Source organism: Chlorocebus sabaeus, chromosome 29, assembly GCF_047675955.1.
Source record: "Chlorocebus sabaeus isolate Y175 chromosome 29, mChlSab1.0.hap1, whole genome shotgun sequence".
Taxonomy (NCBI): domain Eukaryota; kingdom Metazoa; phylum Chordata; class Mammalia; order Primates; family Cercopithecidae; genus Chlorocebus; species Chlorocebus sabaeus.
The window spans coordinates 1,648,214-1,661,398 of NC_132932.1; the positions used below are offsets into that span (position 1 = coordinate 1,648,214).

Here is a 13,185-nt window from a genome sequence, read left to right on the forward strand (position 1 = left end):
TCTCATTGTGGTTCTGATTTGCATTGCCCTAATGATTAAGTGATGTTGCACTTTTCGTATACTTATGGACCATTTGTAGAATCAGGTTGTTTGCTTTTTGTTTTTGAGTTATATTAGATATGTAACCCGATCTTGAGGTTTTTCTATAGTAATTTGTCTAATCAAGTTTTCCATTTCTCCTTAGGTCAGTTGAAAAAAAATTTTTTTCTGGGAAAATTTCCTCTTGGTTTTCAAAATGGTTGTTGAAGAGTTACATGTGATATTTTCTTACACATTATCATTTTCTACCCTGAATTATATTATTTGCATACTTCATATTGTCTTTGTTAGATTTCATATTCTTCAAAGGTATAGATTATTATCTACCAGACCACACATTTACTTGAACATGACTTTTGTGTAATAATTACTTTGGAAGAATTAATGTTAATTGATTTGGTTACTTATTTACTATTTGTTCATTTATGGATATGACTTATCTTTGTTTTCAGCAATAGTGAATATCTTGGTAATAAATTGCAATAAGTTAAACACTCTATTTAACTTTAAAATTTAAAATACCATTTTGAATATAAAATCTTCAAAAATACTTTTGTTGTTAACTGGTATAAAATAAAATACAAAAGGGAACGGGACAGTAGGATTATAATTAGAGGAAAAGAAGGAACATTTATTGAGGACCAGACACTATTTAAGGAATTTTACATAGAATATCTCATTAGACTTTTATTATAATTATTTGAAATGGCCATTGTCATCCTCATTTCATAGATGAGAAAACTGGGGCTAAGAGAGGTAATATAACTAGTATGTGAAAGAACCTTTATCAATAAAAATGAGGAATTTCTAGGAATTTAAATACTAAAAGAGCATAAATAGCTTATATGCAAAGATATTAGCTTTAGCATTTTGATGTCTTGCTAATTTATTTCTGTAACAGGATTATCAGTGTTAAATGAGGACAGTACTAATAGATAACTGTTCTTTCCCCTGAGGATGTTGGAGAAACAGACACAAAGCAATCAATCATCACACAAGTAATTTTTAAGAATCTGTATGGTCTATGACAATGGATTGACACTTAAGACTTTTAGTAGGTTACAGAGCTAGTTTCTGGTTTCAAAGAACTTCTATTTTGTTGGAAGCCAGGCAGATACAGATGGAATGAACAGAAATAATCAAATCCACTAATTAATAGTGCCAGAGAGTCCAAAGAGTTTATGCTGAATGGCATAGTGACTGATCCCATAGAAACATATCATGTACAAACATATCATTGGGGCTTTTTCTGAATGGGAAAGGCTCAGTTGTTTCAAGGGGCCTATATTCTCTTAGCTTGTCTGGGGATACTGAGCTTCAGTTTTTTTTGTTACACAGCTTTATAAGAGGAGCTTTCTCACCTGCTCCCTAAACACCTGCTTCACCTGTTTCTTCTTCAGGGTGTAGATGAAGGGATTGAGCATCGGGGCCACCACGGTGTTAAGCAATGCCACCACCTTGTTCCTGTCTTCCTTCTGGTCACTTTTGCCTGACCGGATATACATGACGATGCAGCTGCCATAGAAGAGAAACATGACAATGATGTGGGAAGAGCAGGTGGAGAAGGCTTTCTGCTTCTCTTTGTTTAAGGGGATGTGCAGAATGGTGTGGAGGATGTGGCCATAGTAAGTGGCCGTCACGGACAGAGTGCCCAGTAAGCTGATGTTGGCTATAACAAAACCCAGGAGCTCTATCAGAGTTGTGTCTGCACAAATGAGTTCCAGGAGGGGAAAGTTGTCACAGAAGAAATGGTTAATGATGTTGGGGCCACAGAATGGCTGCTGAAGGACGAGGAAACTTGGAACAATGATGAGAAGGAATCCTGTCATCCACGAACAGAGGACTAGCTGGACACAGACCCTTTGGCTCATGATGGTGGCATAACGCAAAGGGTTACATATGGCCACGTACCTGTCAAAGGATGTCACCGCCAGGAGGAAGAACTCTGTGGTACCCAAGAAAAAATAGAGGAAACTTTGCAGGAAGCAGCCTGGGAGGGAGACGGTCTTGTATCCTGTGAGGATGTTGGTTAGCACCTTGGGGAAGATGACTGAAGTGAACCAGATCTCCAGGACAGCAAAGTTGTGGAGGAAGTAGTACATGGGGGTGTGGAGGCGCCTGTTCATGAGGGTGATGACCATGATAAGCAGGTTCCCCAGCAGTGTGAGGAGGTAGGTCAGGAGGAGCCCCAGGAAGATGAGCATCTGCAGCTCACAGGCCTCTGAGAGCCCCAGCAGGACAAACTCGGTGACGGTGGTGCGGTTCCCGATGGCTCCTCTGACCTCTGCTGGGGAGGGCCGATCAAAGGTGTTCAGCAACAGGAATCGTTATGTTGGGGACCTGAGGACAACCTGGAACTGAAAGGAGAGGGGGCTGAAAATGTACTTTATTTCTGTGAAGGATGTATCTTCCCACTACTGACTACTCAGGCTTATCTGCAGAGCCTCTGGGGTTACCTGTTTCATGTATGCTTTCTGGTGCATCTGTGTGTTAGACGAGAGAGTGGTGATGTGCAAGGTGGCCCAATTAAGGTTCAGAACCAAAATGTATCCTTTCTTACTTTTTGTGACCAAAACTTTTATCCTGATTTCTCAATGAATCCCTTTGCCTATACTAATATTACCTGCTTTCAATAACTTTTGTTCTTGTGTTTACACCAATATTGGGTCTTCATCCATAAAGAGTTCATATTCGAGGGTGTTGCTGTTTAAACATTGCCAGGATCTTTGATAACTTTCACTAGTTTTTGGATTAATAAAAAAGAGTAGAGGAAATCTGTGAGAGAAAAGCACAACTCTCACAAATCAAATAAGGAAAAATCCAAGTAGCATCTGCATAAATCAACACTCCTTAATGGGAGTTTGATATTCAACATTTTTTTTTTTTTTTTTTTTTTTGAGACGGGGTTTCGCTCTTTTTGCCCAGGCTGGAGTGCAATGGCGCAATCTCAGCTCACCGCAACCTCTGCCTCCTGGGTTCAAGGAATTTTCCTGCCTCAGCCTCTCGAGTAGCTGGGATTACAGGTATGCGCCACCATGCCTGGCTAATTTTTGTATTTTCAGTAGAGACGGGGTTTCTCCATGTTGATCAGGCTGGTCTTGAACTCCCAACCTCAGGTGATCCACCCGCCTCGGCCTCCCAAAGTGCTGGGATTACAGGCGTGAGCCACCATACCTGGCCGATATTCAACATTCTGAATGACCTGTTCCCAAGGTTCTTCTTTCATTATATCCTTCCACAAACTCTGAGCTTTGGATATAATAGATTCTTTGCAATATTTTGATTTTTTATCCATTTTCATACAACTGTGTGTTTGCTCATGGCACTCTTTCAGTTTGGAATCATCAGCCTTTCAAGTCCTATTTATCCTTTAAGTCTTTCCTCAATAAATGCTTTCTTTTCTATAAAGCCTTCTCTTCCAAATAAATGTCTTTCCTCTATACCTCTCATAATTTTATTATGTATCACCTTGTTTTTATTGTATTGTTATAGCTATTTTTGACTTCTTGCTCACTGAGTCAATAATTTCTTTATTAACCTTTGTATTTTCTACAGTAATTAAAACAAGTTTCTTGAAGTAATCAGCTTTAACAGACGTTTATTGAATGAGTGAGCTACACCTCAAATGTCTTGATAGGTGGATTGGGTGGGTGTTTGACACACAAATGGTTGAGGACATGTCATTTATGTAGCATTTCCTAAGGGTCAGCAACCTTGCCGGCAGCATGCCAACCGTCTGAAATTGGTCCATCTGGAGAGAGTTTGTTTTTCCTCACAACAAGGTGGAAGCATTGCCCCACAATCATTCTCTGGAGGGAGAGTCTACATCTGTAAGACGGTCTGGAGTTTGAGTGAGACAGAGGTCTGGTTGGGTTTACTAGAGAGCTTCCAGCAGCAGAAAACCCAAAAAACAAAAACCTTTAAAAGGTTTTGCCTTCTTTTGAGCACAGGCTACATTACTCTAAGTCATTCCATAAACGACCCTTATCTCTAACACTTGCTGACAGTTATTAAAGAACACAAAATTGTTGACTAGCCTTTGAGGATATAACTAGGGCTATTTCTCGTGGGCTAATTCTAGGCTTCACATTGTCTAGATCCATAAACAATTGGAAAAAGAGGTTTCTGTAGCCTCATCTTTTTGTTCAAAGATGAGCCCAGGTGGCCCATGACAAAAGCAGAATCCAACATGAACATGATGCCCGGAAACATCATCAGGAACTAATAGGATGAGTATTAGAGTATTATTTAGGCAAGTCCTGGGTGGTGCACTTTGGGAGAAACATAGGAACAGAGATTAAGGTGATAAAGAGCCAGATGTGAATGGGACTAGAAGAAAAAGCTCCAAGTTCATGCTGAGTCATGAGCTTAGCACAGATAAAGGCATTGTGACCAGCCAAGGAATAGCATCTAGCCGGGGACGCTGATGAACTCTTTTTTTCTTCCCGTTTTAAAGCAGAGGTCACTAGTTCTTGGTTTTCCAGATACAAAGTAAATTAGGCCACTTCCTGAATCCCAGGCATTTCCTCCTTTATCCTACATGCTTGATGAGTGAAGGGGAGACTTGCTCGGCAGCCTGAGAGCCTGGATGTGGCTGCATCATCTACTTTAGACCATTCATTGTTTTTAGGGTCAGTTGTGTAGTGCCCCATGGAAAAGTATGCATGCCCTGGAGATGTGACCTGCCACGGTAGGAACTCAGGCTCTTTTTTTTTTTTTTTGGCCCAGGCTGGAGTGCAGTGGCATAATCTCGGCCTACTGCAACATCTGCCTCCTGGGTTCAAGCGATACTCCTGCCTCAGTCTCCCGAGTAGCTGGGACTACAGATGTGTGCTACCATACACGGCTAATTTTTGTATTTTTAGTAGAGACAGGGTTTCACTAGGTTGGCCAAGCTAGTCTCAAACTCCTGGCCTCAGGTGACCCACCGTTCTCAGCCTCCCAAAGTGCTGGTATTACAGGCGTGAGCCACTGTGCCTGGCCTTCATGCTCTTCTACTACACTTAGAAGGAGGATGAGATCTTCTCCTTCAAAACAAAAGCATTTGGAGTTTCACCCAGACTCCATGTTGTCCAGAGCTTTGTGTCTTCCAAGGGGACAGTTACATAGAGCACAGAGTGGCACAACATTGGGCAGATCAGGCCAGGCAAAGTCCGTCAGTGCAAGTCAGTAATATAATGGCTCTGACTGAATAAACATTGGCTTACCCACTGCTGTGTTCCAGCATTGACTTGGGTGGTGGGGCTCAAGTTACAAATGACACCCAGTGCCTGCCCTTGATGTGCCAGACCTTCTGACAAAATATAAAAACAAGTGCCAGTAAGAGGAGGGTTTGAGGAAGCAACTGCTGCTCTGCCAGCCCCTGAAGTGCCAAGGTGGAGATTACCTGGCAGGTCCAGGGTCAGGTGTCTACCAGTCCTCCGGGGGAGTCCCAATCAGGCCATTCCAAACACACTGCTCACAAGACTGCAGGAGATAACTGGTTCTCACCGTTATTTCCTGAGGTTGCAATGTTGTCTGTTGGCTCTAAATGCTGGTCCTATACTGTTGGTGTGAGATCTGTATCTCTCATGAATTTGATGGCATTTTCTAAGAACACCTGTTCTCTTACAAAACTTCCTGAGTGGGCAGATGCATTCCCTGGTCACTCAGAGTAGAATAGCTTCTTTGGAGCCATCATTCAATGCAAAGGGTCTGAAGAGTCTAGAGTGTTTCAAAATCTTCATTTTTCAGTAAGCTCCTTCTGAAATAAACATCTTTTTGTGAAGGTGATATCAGGGCTGGAAGATTTGGGTTGCAGTTTTGTTTTCTTAAGGGATCTATTCATCTCCCTAGTTTAACGGGACTTGGGATCCCCAGAGAGTTAGTCTAATGAGCCCCACTCAGCCTCTTTCCAAGTCTCTTGGCTGTTATTTACTACAACTTTGCAAACAAAACTTTCTGTTGTTTGTTCAGATCGAGAATAACAACTACTTTTAGTTAAAGTAATAAATCCAGGCTGGGCATGGTGGCTCATGCCTGTAAGCCAGCACTTTGGGAGGCTGAGGCGGGGGAAGCACTGGAGGCCAGGAGTTTGAGACCACACTGGCAACATAGCGAGACTCTGTCTCTACAAAAATTAAAAAAAAAATCAAATTATGCATCCAAAATAGGGGAGTCCTGTGTAACACTAGGCAGTCTTATTGTTCTAGGGATATAAGGAACCATCACAAGTAATGCAGAACTCTGGCCAGTCCTGTCCTGCAGGACCCCTTCCCTCCCAGGGCTGGGACATGGTTGAAGATGCAGAACGAGAGAGAGGGATAAAATGCAAGAAAGTGAAAAAGCTGCAATTAAATGTCTTTTTCCTTTGGTTAAAAATATAAAAGCATTTGGTAAAAAGGATCAGAAGTCCACGTTCAAGGCATCGTTAAGAAAGTGGGAAAAAAGAATGAAACATACGTAGGCTTGATTCTCAAGCAGGCTGCACAATTGGGCTCATCGACAATAACCAAGACTTCTTGGTTATTCAATTTTTAATGCTGTGTATGAAAAAATAAAGCAGATTTAAAAAAATAGATTTATGTTTTAGATGAGTTTTAGGGTCACAGAGAAATTGAATGGAAGTTATAGAGATTTCCCATACATTCCCTGCACCTACACATGCATAAGCATAAATACATATTTCTTATTTAAGAAATTATACTTACACATTTCTTTGTTTTAGAGATAGGGTCTCACTCTGTCACCTATGCTGGAGTGCAGTGGTGCAATCATAGCTCATTGAAGCTTTGAACTCCTAGGCTCCAGTGATCCTCCTGGCTCAGTCTCCCAAGCAGTTGGGATTACAGGCATGAACCACCACACCTGGCTAAGCAGATTATTATTATTATTTTTTGAGACAGAGTCTCGCTCTGTCACCCAGGCAGGAGTGCAGTGGCACAATCTCTGCTCACTGCAACCTCTGCCTCCTGGGTTCAAGCAATTCTCCTGCCCCAGCCTCCCGAGTACAGGCGTGTGCCACCACACTTGGCTAATTTTTGTATTTTTAGTAGAGACGGAGTTTCACCATGTTAGTCAGGCTGGTCTTGAACTCCTGACCTCAAGAAACCTGCCCACCTTGGCCTCCCAAAGTGCTGGGATTACAGGTGTGAGCCACCATACCCGGCCCTCCTAAGCAGATTATTTTTAATGCCATTTTACCACACTATAGAAGCAAGTAATCCTATAAGATAGAAAGTTTGGAAACTCTAGTAAAATATATACATTTTTAAATCCCTCATTCATGACCCCAACTCAATACCTTTAACACTTTAATTTTCCATCAGATTATTTTTCTGATGCATTTTTTTACATGAGCGTGATTGTATTTTACATGCCTTTACTACTCAAAAAGTGGTATGTAGACCAGCAGCACTGGCATTATTTCTGTTAAAAAAGCAGAATCCCGGGCATCACTTTAGTCCTCCTGAATCAGAAGCTGTATTTTAACAAGATCTCTGGGTGATTGATTAGTATCACACTGTATTTACCTATATATTTTTATTCTGCTTTTTTTTCATTTAAACCAGCAATAGAGGTGTTTTTCATGTAATTAAAGATTTCACATAAATATAATTTTAAATGCTGGATTTATCATTAGTTTACATAACCATTCCCTTTTCACACTTAGGTCGTTTCCAATTTGTCATTATTAAAGTAGGACTTGGATAAATATCTTTGTATATAGAACATTTTCCATATTTGAGATATTTCCTTAAAACAAATTCTTAGAACTGGAATTACTAGTCCAGAGGAAACTAGTTTTTAAGGCGTTTGATATCTTGCCATATTGACACAAACTGCAGTATTCGAACGGCAGCTTAGTATAGAACAATGGTTTTCAGCTGGGGCTTGTTGCATTACCCACACCTGTCAAAAGTTTTCAAGTCATCTATATCACTGCACCACCTCCTTTTTGACACTGAGAATCACTGGTAAGGAAGAAAGAATGTGACTTTGGGGCAGTGATTTGCTGGCAAATGTTTAACAACAGGCCCTCAGGAAAACAAAAGGTGCCTTGATTTGTAGCATTTGAGATTTCTATGGTGTAAATACTTTCATTCTGGCTAATTTTATTTACTTATTGTTTTCCTGAGACTGAGTTTCACTCTTGTTCCCCAGGCTGGAGTGCAATGGTACGATCTTAGCTCACTGCAACATCTGCCTCCCGGGTTCAAATGATTCTGCTGCCTCAGTTTCCCAAGTAGCTGGGATTACAGGTGCCTGCCACCACCCCCAGCTAATTTTTGCATTTTTAGTAGAGATGGGGTTTTGCCATGTTGGCCAGGCTGGTCTTGAACTACTGACCTCAGGTGACCTGCCTGCCTCGGCCTCCCAAAATGCTGGGATCACAGGCGTGAGCCACCGTGCCCCACTCTGGCTGATTTTTAGCTACCAATGTGATGTTACTAAATGCAGACCTGGCAAGAAATGTGCACAATCAGCTCTCAAAAACTGGTAGAAGCTGACTCCAGCACACAATCAACACACCCTCAATGCATGGCATGGCATGCCATTTGTCTCTTACATGTATGTTTGTATGTATGTATTTATTCATTGCCTTCCACCCACATTCCAAGCTCTCATTCTTTTGCCCTATAAGAGGTCACTGTAATTGAATTTGTATGTGTCTATGTAAAACATATAAAGTATATTTTTGTTGTATGTAAAAGTTATTATATAGTTCTTGTTCTTTTTCTTACTCTTTTTACTCTGCAGTGTACTATGAAGACTTATTGATATGCATACTTTTAGTTTGATGTTTCTAATTGCAGCATATTATTCCATAGTGTGCATTACCACATTTTATTGATCCATTCTCCCAGTGATGGTCATCTGGATTGCCAACAATGTCCTACAACAAGCGTCTTTACACAAGTACCTTATGGATGTATGGCAGTTTCCTGGGATATGTACATGTGAGTAGGATAGCTGGGCTATAAGGTGTATGCATTGACTTGACTAAGCACTGCTAGGATGCATTTGTGTCTCTTAGGTGAGCCTACATTCTCTCCATTGCCTTGTTGGTGTAGACAACACTAGAACAGAATTATAGCTATAGCTGTATTCCAACTTATAGCCATCATTAATATTCAGCAGTCAATTGATGACGTTAGTGGTATTAGGAAATGCATTTATATAAAGCAATACACAGGTTTTTAAACCTATATTTTATATTTTACCAATATAGGTCTTCAAATTTAGCAGAAAAGCCTAGCAATATCTATATGAGCAGTGAAAACATTTTGGTACAAGCAAGTGGAGCAAATTCACAGGGTGTGCCTGAGACTGTCAGGCTTTCAAGGAATGACCTCATATGGACTCTTCTACCCAATTCAAATCAAATAGGCCAGGTGCAATGGCTCACACCTGTAATCCCAGCACTTTGGGAGGCTGAGGCAGGCGGATCACCTGAGTTCAGAAGTTTGAGAGCAGTCTGACCAACTTAGCGAAAGCCTGTCTCTACTAAAAGTACAAAACTTAGCCAGGCGTGGTGGCAGGTGCCTGTAATCCCAGTTACCGGGGAGACTGAGGCAGAAGAATCACTTGAACCTGGGAAATGAAAGCTCCAGTGAGCTGAGACCATGCCACTGCACTCCAGCCTGGGCAACAGAGCAAGACTCAAAAAGTCTCAAGTCTCAAAAAAACAAAAACAAAAACAAATATATTTGGAGTAATGAGTCCTGTGACATTAGGCAACTTCATTATTAATGATAGACCACCCTTTCCATTTCCAGGGAAGCAAAGAGAAGCTATAAGGAAGGGGCATCACAAGGACTGAGTTCATTCACTTCCTGTCATCATTCTTTAGTGGTCTTAGATGCTGAACCTTCAAATACTTTCTTCTTCTTGCTGCTTTTCACATGCACGTAAACATGAAAAAGTCGTTTCTCTTCTTATCCTGAATCTTCTGAAGTTTACTTTCTCTCTCTTCTTTGAGAGCTGGACTTTATTAAATGGTTATTTTGTACTTACTAGGTTTCAGGCACTGGGCTAGGCACCACAAAAACAGTAGTGACTGAACATAGGCTTCTCTATGGAGCATATAGTTTACTTCTTGGAAAGAGACTTTTAAATTTATTGTCTTCACCCTTTTACCTTGTATTCGTGATTCATCCCTGGTGTCCTACAGAGTTTTGTCCTTAGGTTTCCCATTCTCTCTTGGTGATCTCATCTGTGCTTACATCTTCAACTATTACTCCTGCGTTGGTGATTCAATGTATATAATGAACACATCTCCTGAGCCCCAGAAACATCTATCCAACTATTTACTAAAGGTATCCACCTGTATGCATTAAAGCCAATATGTTGAAAGTGCTCTTCTCTTTTGCGAACATCACTGAAGTCGGAAGAGCCAAAATGAAATTCAATCCCTTTGTGACTTCTGACCAAAGTAAGAACCACAAAAGGCATTTCAATGAACCTTCCCACGTTTGCAGGAAGATAATGTCTTCCTCTCTTTCCACAGAGCTGAGACAGAAGTACAATGTTTGATCCATGCCCATCTGAAAGGATGATGAAGTTCAGGTTGTACGAGGACACTATAAAGGTCAGTAAACTGGCAAAGTAGTCCAGGTTTACAGTAAGAAATATGTCATCTACATTGAATGGGTGCAGCAGGAAAAGGCTAATGGCACAACCATCCATGTAAGAATTCACCCCAGCAAAGTGGTTATCACTAGGCTAAAACTGGACAAAGACCGCAAAATGGTCCTTGAATGGAAAGGAAAATCTCCCCAAGTAGGAAAGGAAAAGGGCAAATACAAGGAAGAAACAATAGAGAAGATGCAGGAATGAGGTAATCTTATATACAAGCTTTCATTAAAACTTGAAATGAAAAAAAGAAGGCAATATGTTGAAAGTAATTGAAGAATGTACGAGAAACCAATAAAAGTAATACTTGTTGCAGGTGGTAGTTTGGGGTGGATAGAGTCAGGGTAGAAAGCATGATTCCTTAATATGTATCTTTTTATATATTTAAAAAATCTGGGGGCGGCTGTGGTGGGTCACATCTGTAATCCCAGCACTTTGGGAAGCTGAGGCAGGTGGATCTCAAGGTCAGGATTTTGAAACTAACCTGGCTAACACGGTGAAACCCTGTCTCTACTAAAAATACAAAAATTAGCCGGGTGTGGTGGTGGGCATCTGTAATCCCAGCTACTTGGGAGGCTGAGGCAGAAGAATTTCTTGAACCTGAGAGGCAGAGGTTGCAGTGAGCTGAGATCATGCCACTGCACTCCAGCCTGGGTGACAGAGCATGACTCCATCTTGGAGGAGGGGAAAAAAAAAAATCTGGGAAATCCTAGACAGAACAATTAGGCAAGAGAAAGAAACAGACATCCAAACAGGAAAAGAAGTCAAACTATCTTTCCTCAGATGATATTATTCTCTACCTAGAAAACCCTACAGACTCTGCCAAAAGGCTAATGGAACTGATAAATGACTTCAGTAATGTTTCAGGACACAAAATCAATGTATAAAAATCGTTTGCATTTCTATATACCAATAATGTTCAAGCTGAGAACCAAATCAGAGCACAATCCCATTTACAATAGCCACACAAAAAATAAAATACCCAGGAATACATCTAACCAAGGAGGTGAAAAGTCCCAAGGAGAACTACAAAACACTGCTCAAAGAAATCATAGATGACACAAACAAACGGCAAAACATTCCACACTCATGGACTAGAAGAATAAATATCATTAAAATGACCACAGTACTCAAAGCAATCTATAGGTTCAATGCTATTCTGATCAATGTCCTTTCTCACAGAACTAGAAAAAGCTATTCTAAAATTCATATGGAAGCAAAAAAGGGCCCAAATAGCCAAAGCAATCCTAAGCAAAAGGAACAAAGCTATCAGTACCACATTACCTGACTTCAAAATATACTGTAAGGCTACAGTAAGCAAAACATGGTACAGTACAAAAACAGACACATAGACCAATGGAGCAGAATAGAAAATCATAAATAAAGCCACACCCCTACATCCATTTGATCTTCAACAAAGTTGACAAAAATAAGCAATGGGGAAAAGACTCCCTATTCAATAAAGGGTGCTGGGATAGCTGGCTAGCTATATGCAGAAGAATGAAACTGGACTCCTACCTTTTACCATGTACAAAAATTAACTCAAGATGGATTAAATACTTAAATATAAAAGCTTAAACTATAACAATTCTAGAAGAAAACCTAGGAAACATCATTCTGGACATCAGCCTTAGGAATGAATTTATTACTAAGTCCTCAAAAGCAATTGCAACAAAAACAAAAATTGACAAGTGGGACCTAATTAAACTAAAGAGCTTCTGCACAGCAAAAGAAACTATCAACAGACTAAACAGACAGCCTACAGAATGGGACAAAATATTCACAAACTATGCAGCCGACAAAGATCTAATATCCAGAATCTGTAAGAAACTCAATTCAACAAGCAAAAAACAAATAACCCAATTAAAAACTGGGCAAAAGACATGAACAGACACTTCTCAAAAGAAGACTTACAAGCAGCCAACAAACATGAAAAAAATGCTCAACATCACTAATTATCAGAGAAATTCAGATCAAAACCACAAAGAGATACTATCTCATACCAGTCAGAAAGGCTATATTAAAAAGCCAAAAAACAACAGATGCTGGTGAGGCTGCAGAGAAAATAGAACACTTATACAGCATTGGTAAGAATGTAAATTAGTTCAGTCACTGTGGAAAGTTTTTTGAAGATTTCTCAAAGAACTTACAACAGAACTGACATTCAACCCAGCAATCCCATTACTGGGTATATATCCAAGAGAAAATAAATTGTTTTACCAAAAAGATATGCATTTGCATGTTCATTGCAGCACTACTCACAATAGCAAGGACATGGAGTCAACCTAGGTGCCCACTGACAGTGGATTGGTTAAAGAAAATATGGTACCTATACACCAAAGAATGCTATGCAACCATTAAAAAGAATGAAATCATGTTTTTCTGCAGCGACATGGATGCAGCTGGAGGGCATTATCCTAAGTGAATTAAAGCAGAAACAGAAAACCAGGATGGGTGTGGTGGCTTGTGCCTGTAATCCCAGCACTTTGGGAGGCCAAGGCGGGTGGATCACGAGGTCAGGAGATCGAGACC

At 40.5% G+C, this 13,185-nt stretch overlaps 1 protein-coding gene and 1 pseudogene across 1 annotated transcript; one reads left to right on the plus strand and one right to left on the minus strand.

The window, feature by feature from the left end:
* Positions 1 to 1,379: 1,379 nt before the first annotated feature.
* Positions 1,380 to 3,334, minus strand: LOC103231525 (olfactory receptor 6E1-like). Its single transcript, XM_007990930.3, has 2 exons — positions 3,214 to 3,334; positions 1,380 to 2,326 (listed from the first exon to the last, which is right to left on the minus strand). The coding sequence occupies exons 1-2, from the start codon at positions 3,332 to 3,334 to the stop codon at positions 1,380 to 1,382; spliced, it is 1,068 nt and encodes a 355-aa protein (XP_007989121.3).
* A 7,085-nt stretch (positions 3,335 to 10,419) lies between these two features.
* LOC119620336 (large ribosomal subunit protein uL24-like) lies at positions 10,420 to 10,857 on the plus strand (annotated as a pseudogene).
* Positions 10,858 to 13,185: the final 2,328 nt, after the last annotated feature.